A 9,441-nucleotide genomic window follows, 5' to 3' on the forward strand; every position below is an offset into this window, starting at 1 on the left:
TTTATAATATGTATTATTCGATTAGTAGCTTTCAAATAATAAACACCTTTTATTCTTATATATATTAAAACAAGTCTTTTTATGTTTAATACAAACGAACATAACAATTAGATTAATTTTAGTTTGTTTTTGTTAGTTTGTTTGTTACATAATAAAGTTTAATTAGAAATAATACTAGCATTTTATATAAAATCGAGAAAAATATTCGAAATAGCCAAATTTTCAAATAAATAGTACAGTAATTAAAAAGCTTATTTCTGGTTCAGTTTTAGTTGAGTTTTAGTAGAGATCTAGTTCATTTTTAGCTCAGTTTTAATTCAGTTCTAGTTCAGTTCTAGTTCAGTTTTAGTTCAGTTCTAGTTCAGTTCTAGTTCAATTCTAGTTCAGTTCTAGTTCAGTTCTAGTTCAGTTCTAGTTCAGTTCTAGTTCAGTTCTAGTTCAGTTCTAGTTCAGTTCTAGTTCGGTTCTAGTTCAGTTCTAGTTCGGTTCTAGTTCAGTTCTAGTTCAATTTTAGTTCAGTTCTAGTTCAGTTCTAGTTCAGTTCTAGTTCAGTTCTAGTTCAGTTCTAGTTCAGTTCTAGTTCAGTTCTAGTTCAGTTCTAGTTCAGTTCTAGTTCAGTTCTAGTTCAGTTCTAGTTCAGTTCTAGTTCAGTTCTAGTTCAGTTCTAATTCTAGTTCAGTTCTAATTCTAGTTCAGTTCAACTTCCAATTCGTTGAAATACTTACTTTGCAACTTTTCGACGTTTAGCTTGCGGACCATCATAGCCGTCCATACGATTTGAAATGAAACCGGAATTCACATTCAATGGAGTATTAACTATGCCGGAAGCTAAAGAATAACATAATAACAAATTAATCCAAAATTACATAATAGCATAAAACAAGCCTAAAATCCTACCATGTTTTCGTTTTGTACCCCTGGGTAAACTATTCACAGTAGTTGAAACATTTACAGGAATTGTAGGTTTCTTTAGGGTACAATTGCGTCCCTTACAACTCTTAAGTTTAGCTAAAGCATCATGCATATATGATTTTTCTGCAGAGGTTAAAGATGAAGCACGATTTAAGGTTTCAAAGGGATCTGCATAAAAGTAAAAAGGAACATTATTATTTGGTTTAATTTGAATAATCTATTATTGAATATCATTTGAATATCTCTTAGTTATACTCACCTATTTTCAAATTATAAAATGTTATTAAACCTGTGGTAAATTCACAATATAAATAATCATGTGTTGCATTAATGGTTCTCAAACATGAATAGGTATTATTATTGGCATTCATACAAAAACAGAAGGGACTATCATTCCACAAGGGAGCTGTACGCCAATGTGTATTATCGTGTGAAAAACAATTCATTTTCTCCGAAAGACATTCCTTTTCCAAGCGAGCCTTCTTAATGCGTTTACGTTCCTTTTTACGTTGACGTTCTTCCTTAAGTTTACGTCTAGCTTCACGGGCAATTTCCTTAGAATCGGGATATCTAATAAAAGATTTAAACAATAAGAGAAATATTTAATTATTGATAACAATGTTAGTATTTACATATCATCTTCCGGTTCACAATAACATTCTGCTGGTCCTGAGTATTGATTATTATTATTGTTGTTGTTGTTAGTTTGAAAAGGATCATTTAAAGGTTGTCTTTGATTGTGATAGGTTTCTTTGATTACTTCCTTTTGACCTTTATTATGATTTATATGTCGATTGGCAGTTTCTGTAGTGCTTCTGAAATCTGTTATGGGATTGTAGTAGCGATTTCTTTCGGTGCTGTATATAGTATCTAAAAATAGGGTTTTGTTTAAAAATTCATTTTTTTTTACTTTAATATTTCACTTACCTTTATTAGATCCTTCATAGTCCAGATTATAAGTCGAGGTGCTCAATCTGTTATAATTTCCTTTTTCAAAATTATTATTATTTGTTGAACTTTCTTCCGGAAATTGAGAAGTTGTACTGCTGATTATTGTACTTGCAGGTATATTTGGCACATTATGGCGTGGTTTTCCTCTTGGCTGTGTTCCTATTAAATCATGTATGTTTATATTTTTCGAAACTTGAGGATATTTTTCATATTCTGTATTATCAGATATTCTTCTTCGGCTACCAGGCCCATTATTAATTCCACCATAGAGATGATGTCTGCCATGATGTTGTTGCTGGTGATGATGCTGATTGCTATAAGGTCTACGACGTCTAGATCCTTTAGGACCATAATATTCTGTTGATATTACCGATAAATCGGTATTAGCATTATCATCCCTAGATTGTGCTATAAATTCATTATTCCAATATCTGCCCTGTTGTTGCTGTTTACTTTCTCTCAATTGTTTCTTAATATCCTTCAAATGGGTAATTTTATCCTTTAAAACCTTGATTAACATATCAATTTGTGATCTTGATTTACGCCATGTTTTCTCATCATCATAGATAACATCGGAACAATTGACTTTACCAGTTTCAGATTCAATATAACAGCGGGTACCTACACGTCCACCTACCTTGGGAAATTTACTACCCCGAACAAAACCGGAAGATGTAAGTTTCGTAGATGTTTTCGATGTATTACTGTTAGACCAATCATGTTCTACAAACTTTAATTCCAAGGTTTCTAGAGTATCTTGTATCTCTTGTATTACTTTAGAAATGGCATCATTAGAAGAGGAATTCTTTTTACTTTCATCACTATCATTAAGAGCCTCCGGATTTTCAAATAAATTAGCCGTTAGCTCACGTTTAAGACGTAAATGTTCGGCTTTCTTTTCGTTTTGAGCTAATAAATGTTTTTCCAGATCATTTAAATTGCCATGTAAATCTAAAAGTTCTTCCATTTCATAGGGTAACTCGGTGTGATATAATTCTTCTATATCAAAATTTTCCGTGTCTCGTTTATGTCGGCGGGAAGTTTTACCAAAACTTTGGGTACTGTGAAATCATATTTCATTAAAATTTTCTTATTCCTTTCCTTATTCCTTTCTCACTTACCGTTTCCTAACTCTTCTTTGTTCGCCATAATAGTTTTCGGGCTTAATTTTGGTATACACCACGCCATCTGGTGTAAAACAGGCGCATTTACGTTTATTGGGATTCTTGGGATATTTAGAAATTTCCGCTAAATGATGCTGTAATTGTAACTGCATTAAGATTGTGTTTATATTAAATAACTATTCTTCTACTTAGCAACCTCTATTCCAGTCTATACTTACATGGAATTTACATTTGTGCTTGCGCCATCTACCATTCTCATTGATACATTTCCATTTTTGACCAGGTCTACAATTTTCCAAAAGTTTAGGATCTGAACATTCCGAATTTAAACGCATCATTTTAGTTATATAGGGGGCCAAAGGTAGATTATTATCAAATTGATCTTGTTGTTCATTATCTTCATCGACATCCTCATCTTCCTCATCCTCCAGATTGCCATTCGAAGTATCGACGTCTTCTTCATTATCAAAATCGAAATCATCTTCGGTATCGGTGTCTACTTCTGAAAATTTATTCTATACATAGTAATCTCTCCATTTATTTGGTTTTTATATTTTTAAATACCTCTCTCAGTCTCGGCAAATTGTTCTTCTTCTCTCGATTCCAAATCGATGACATCTATGTGTGTTTGTGGTGTGGAAGTAATGTTTCCTACAAGATCTTCTAATAAAGTGCTATTAGCTAATTTCATATTTGTTCTCTCCATCTGTAAACGGGCTCGTGCTTCGGCTATTTGTTCTGGTGTCTCCCGACGTCCGGAACTTTCGATTAGAAATGTATCGGGCCATTGTTCTTTGACATTTCTATGTTTGTTTAGCAACAAAGGTAAAATACTGCGACCATCCATGTGAGCTGGTGTTGGTACCCCGCCCATATCTAAAAATGTCGGAGCCAAGTCCACATTTAAAACAATTTCATCTACCCTATAATAATTCAGATTTTATAAAAATTTCCAAAATCTTCTTAAATTAAAAACTTACACTTTTGAAGGCTGTATACCAGGTCCGCGCACCAAGAACGGTACTCTTACATCAAATTCAAATGGAAAACTTTTACCTTTAATCAAACCAAATTGTCCCAAATGATAACCATGATCGGAGGTGTATATTATATAGGTATTATCTAGTTCTCCTAAAGTTTTTAATTCATTATAAACTCTCTCCACAGCCGTGTCAACAGATTGTAAGGTTTGTAAACGTTTGGTCATTAATATGTTTGTAAAACGTTTGTGTACCGGTTCCATGGGTTGGGTTACCCTTAAAATCCATTGTTTATCGGGATTCGGAGCCAGATCATATGAAGGAGTACTAATATTAAAAAAAAAAAAAAACAATATAAATCTTTTGTTCATAAATTTAGTATACAATTAAACTTACTGATGTGTAGTTACATTAAAAAATAAATGACTATATTGCGGCGCTGAATCTTCGGGTCCATGTGGTGCCGGAAAACTCATTGTTAACATCACAGGTTTTCTTTGGTTTTGTTGTTTTGATGATCTTAAAAATGCTATCGAATCATTAGCTATTAAATCGGGATAGTAATCCTAAAAGATATAGTAAATGTAAGTCCAAAAACTAGAAATAAAAATCTCAATTCTCTCTTCTGCTATACCTTGGCATAATCAAATCCATGTTTGATCTTTTGTCCATTCATATTTATACTATAGTTATAATATTTTGAATTCATAATAAGACCTCCCCATTCCCGCCAACCCGGTGGTATATAGGAACCATTATACTTATTCAAATATTTGCCAAAATAGCCCGTCCTATAGCCGGCATTTGACAAATACGTAGCAAAGGATCGTGTCTCATGTGTGGCCTGCCACTGTGGACTCGAACAGTTATCGTTGTTGGTAAAGACCATATGATTATGCACATACATGCCGGTTAATATGGAAGAACGGGCTGGACAGCACATGGGTGTTGTGGTATAGGCATGTTTGAACTCCGCCCCGCCATCTCTTAAAATACGCAAAGTTCGGGGCATAAAATTCAAAGAACCCAATTCAACATCCTGATCATCGGTAAGTATTAAAATAATATTAGGTTTACGACTACTGTAAGTGTTGGCGGTATCCTTAGAATCTCTTGAGTAACGTCTATATGTACTATGAGCTGCACTGTAACCGGCATTACGTTGCCTCTGTTGCTGCTGCCTGTGGTGATGATTGCTGCCACTGTGAGTATGATGTGACGAATGATGCTGCTGATTATGATGATGTGCCGATCTATGTGTCTGTGGCTGTTGTTCTATAGGTCTATAACTATCTCTTTTCTCTCTCCCTTGCAGTTCAGCTTCATCTCTAACATATGTGGGTATATTTTCTTTGGCAGCTGCTGTCTTAAGCAATAAATTTAGCATGAACATTGTCATAATGCTGGCAATTATTGCTAATTTATTTATATTTTGTGGCTGCATTTTGTTTAGTTTTTTATTTATCACAGTTATTTTAATAAATTTTGTTTATTTTTTCTATTTTAATGATTTGTAGAGCGCAATGTTTTACGCTTCTTTTTAGATTTTCTGAATATTACGTCATTTTGCTGGGACTTGAGGAGAACTTGAAGTTTTTTTATATCTGTAAAAAAATAGTTAAAAATTATCATTTAATTTTTTTAGATTTATAATTTTTTATAAACGGTTATTTATGTAATAAACGGAATTTATTTTCAGATTTTAAAATAATTAATAATTAATGTATGCATATTTAAATAGTCTTTCCTATTCTTTACTCCATATTAAAGACTAGTCTATGGCGTAGTCTATAGTCTAGTCTATAGTGTAGTCTAGTCTATAGTTTAGTCTATAATGCAGTCTATAATCCAGTCCATCGTCTAGTCTATACTCTCGTCTATATACTATAGACTAGACTAAAAACAATAGTCTAGTCTATATCCTAGTCTGTAGTCTAGTCTTTAGTCTAGTCTATAGTTTAGTCTATAATGCAGTCTATAGTCCAGTCCATCGTCTAGTCTATACTCTCGTCTATATACTATAGACTAGACTAAAAACAATAGTCTAGTCTATATCCTAGTCTGTAGTCTAGTCTTTAGTCTAGTCTATAGTCTAGCCTAAAGTCTAGTCTATAGTCTAGTCTATATTCTAGTCTATAGTCTAGTCTATAGTCTAGTCTATAGTTTAGTCTATAGTCTAGTCTATAGTCTAGTCTATAGTCTAGTCTATAGTCTAGTCTATAGTCTAGTCTATAGTCTAGTCTATAGTCTAGTCTATAGTCTAGTCTATAGTCTAGTCTATAGTCTAGTCTATAGTCTAGTCTATAGTCTAGTCTTTAGACTATTCTTTTCTATAGTGTGACATATAGTCTAGTCGATAGTCAATGTTTATAGTATAGTCTGTAGTCTAGTCTTTAGTGTAGTATGTAGCCTTGTTTATAGTCTATAGTCTAGTATATAGTCTAAAGCCTAGTCTGTAGTCTAGTCTATAGCCTAGTCTATAGTCTAGTCTGTAGTCTAGTCTATAGTCTAGTCTATAGTCTATTCTATTGTCCAGTTTATAGTCCAGTCTACAGTCGATTCTATAGTTCAGTCTATAGTCTAGTCTTTAATTTAGTCTTTAGTTTAGTCTATAATCTAATCAATAATCTTGTCCATAGTCTATTCTATAGTCTAGTCGATAGTCTAGTCTGTAGTCTAGTTTATAGTATAGTCTGAAGTCTAGTCTATAGTCCAGTATATAGTCAAGTCTATAGTCCAGTCTATAGTCCAGACTATAGTCTAGTCTATAGTCTAGTCTATAGTCTAGTCTATAGTCTAGTCTATAGTCTAGTCTATAGTCTAGTCTATAGTCTAGTCTATAGTCTAGTCTATAGTCTAGTCTATAGTCTAGTCTATAGTCTAGTCTATAGTCTAGTCTATAGTCTAGTCTATAGTCTAGTCTATAGTCTAGTCTATAGTCTAGTCTATAGTCAAGTCTATAGTCCAGTCTATAGTCCAGTCTATAGTCTAGTCTATAGTCTAGTCTATAGTCTAGTCTATAGTCTAGTCTATAGTCTAGTCTATAGTCTAGTCTATAGTTTAGTCTATAGTCTAGTCTATAGTCTAGTCTATAGTCTAGTCTATAGTCTAATCTATAGTCTAGTTTATAGTCTAGTATATAGTCTAGTCTATAGTCTAGTCTATAGTATAGTCTATAGTCTAGTCTATAGTATAGTCTATAGTATAGTCTATAGTATAGTCTATAGTCTAGTCTATTTTCTAGTCTATAGACCAGTCTATAGCTTAGTGTTTTGTCTGGTCAATTGTTTATTATATAATCTAGTCTTTAGTGTAGCCCATAATTTAGTTAAGTATATAGTCAAGTCCATTGTCTAGTCATAGCCTGGTCGATAGTCTAGTACGGACTAAAATATATTCCATAGTGCAGGTTAAAAACGATTTAATACTCCAGATTATATTAATTTCCACAATTAAAACTATATCTTATTCTATAGCTTGTGTTAAAGTTGGTTGCATAATTATCTTATCAATCTCCATAACTTCTTCAGAATAATAAATAAAGGTACAATTTTTTTTTTTTTTTTTTGAAATAAATTTTTGAATTTTCAATTGAAATATCAATTTATCACCAAAGAATCTAATTTACCAATGACATTTATTGTGACTTTAAGTATCATCTTAAATTTATTTCAATTGAGTAGGTTTTTTGAAAAAAATCATTTACCAAATTATATAGCACATAGAAAAAGGAAAATGATAATAATGCCAATGTCAATAATACTTTGTACTAGTAACAAATAAAAATCTAATGATACAAACACACACACATTATTCCTTAAACTCAAAGAGTCAAAATTATTATGAAAAAAAGGAAACTATTTAAATGTAAGCTCTGTGTGACCTCTTTTATATATAAAAAAAGATTTAGTTGTTACAAGTGAAGTGAGTGTGTTTGTATTATCCTTTTGTTGTTGTCATTTTGAATTTGTGAAATTTGAGAAAAATGTTCTCTATGTGCTTTCGTTATTGTGATGGTAAGATGCTTTTTGGTGTATATGTGTGACAACTTTTATTTCGATTTTATGTGACATTCAAATTTCTTTTTTTTTTGTAAATAAAGGACTTTAGGTTGCATGTGTTAGGTTTTTTCTTTCTTACTCTCTCTCTCTCTCTCTCTAAATTTTTTATAAAAATTTAACTATGTTAATATTAAGCAAGATATTGCTATAAAATAAAAATAACCCATAATATGTCTGTGTGTATCAGTGTCTACAGAATTCAACGGATTTCCGTTGTATATCCTTTGAACATACATGCTTTTGGTTCGGTTCTCTTTTTGCTCCATTTTTTTCGTCCTTTATTTTAGTGTTGGTACTTTACATGAATTTAAATATGTTTTTTGTTTTGCTGTTTACTATGTACTAGAACAACACCAAATTATTCCAAGGTTAATGGTTGAAAAATATTTCACAGATTTTGTTTTCCTTTTTTCCGTGTCAATAGTATATTTTATGGTGACTATTGTGGTCTAAATCATGAGAAAACAAGGGACATACAAATAATGGAATCATATTTTATACGAAATGTTCCTTTTGAAACAGTTATTCAATTTTATGCGTTCTAGTCAATACCAATATTTGGAATAAATGTCTGTTCATCTGGGACTGGCAAAGCCTTTAACAGAGTCTTCACAGAGACTTTCATTGTATTCTATTCAATTTAAATCTTATCCTTACTTTTAGCTCACCCTTTATCAACGACCTTGTACACTTGATTTAAAATAATTCTATTCATTATGCAAAAAATGTTTCCTGATTTTCTGCAAAAACAAAATACAAATTTAATTTGAATAAAAAAAAATGTTAAAATGCATGTAAGTGTAGTCATTTGACATAATCGATTACACTTCAAACACACATTTTAAAGACATGTAAATTGTAAATTTAACTATAATAGTATTAATTTAACTATAATAGTATTAATATTAATATTAAGAGTGAATTTATTGAAGCGTATTTCGATTTTGCATGACACATTATCAATAAATATTTGTATGAAAATATTTAAATGATATATATAGAAAATACATATGACATTTTAATTTAATATTTATAAATTACATATTTAAAAATGTAATAATGTATTTAATAATTAATTTATATTGTAATTTATTTTACAATACGATTCAATGAAATAATCATTTGTTTAAATGTTACGCCCAAATAAGTCGAGACCAGACTATAGACTAGACTATATATAGTCTAGGCTATTGTTTATTCTACAGTTTAGTCTATAGTGTCGTCTATATTCTAGTCTTTAGTCCATTCTATAAGTATTTTATAGTCCAGAGTAATATATAGTCGAGTTTAAAGTAGACCAGACTATAGTCTAGACTAGACTATAGACTAGACTATAGACTAGACTATAGACTTGACTATAGACTAGACTATAGACTAGACTATAGACTAGACTATAGACTAGACTATAGACTA

At 31.3% G+C, this 9,441-nt stretch overlaps 1 protein-coding gene across 4 annotated transcripts in view; it reads right to left on the bottom strand.

Annotated features, from left to right (window-relative positions):
* The window catches only part of LOC111683265 (extracellular sulfatase SULF-1 homolog), a 7,262-nt gene extending 1,696 nt beyond the window's left edge, over positions 1–5,566 (bottom strand). For 3 of the 4 annotated variants that reach the window (XM_046948438.1, XM_023445318.2, XM_046948440.1), the window contains exons 1-11: positions 4,602–5,566; positions 4,364–4,533; positions 3,968–4,294; positions 3,552–3,910; positions 3,206–3,489; positions 2,985–3,133; positions 1,840–2,924; positions 1,545–1,782; positions 1,172–1,482; positions 898–1,080; positions 726–828 (exon numbers count right to left, since the gene is read on the bottom strand). In XM_046948438.1, the coding sequence (XP_046804394.1) occupies positions 726–828; positions 898–1,080; positions 1,172–1,482; positions 1,545–1,782; positions 1,840–2,924; positions 2,985–3,133; positions 3,206–3,489; positions 3,552–3,910; positions 3,968–4,294; positions 4,364–4,533; positions 4,602–5,411 (4,019 nt within the window). In that variant the 5' untranslated portion in view covers positions 5,412–5,566. The remainder of the gene's footprint in view (positions 1–725; positions 829–897; positions 1,081–1,171; positions 1,483–1,544; positions 1,783–1,839; positions 2,925–2,984; positions 3,134–3,205; positions 3,490–3,551; positions 3,911–3,967; positions 4,295–4,363; positions 4,534–4,601) is intronic. The other variant, XM_046948439.1, reaches the window with a different exon arrangement.
* Between the last annotated feature and the right edge of the window lie 3,875 nt (positions 5,567–9,441).

This window comes from Lucilia cuprina, chromosome 4 (assembly GCF_022045245.1).
Source record: "Lucilia cuprina isolate Lc7/37 chromosome 4, ASM2204524v1, whole genome shotgun sequence".
Taxonomy (NCBI): Eukaryota; Metazoa; Arthropoda; class Insecta; order Diptera; family Calliphoridae; genus Lucilia; species Lucilia cuprina.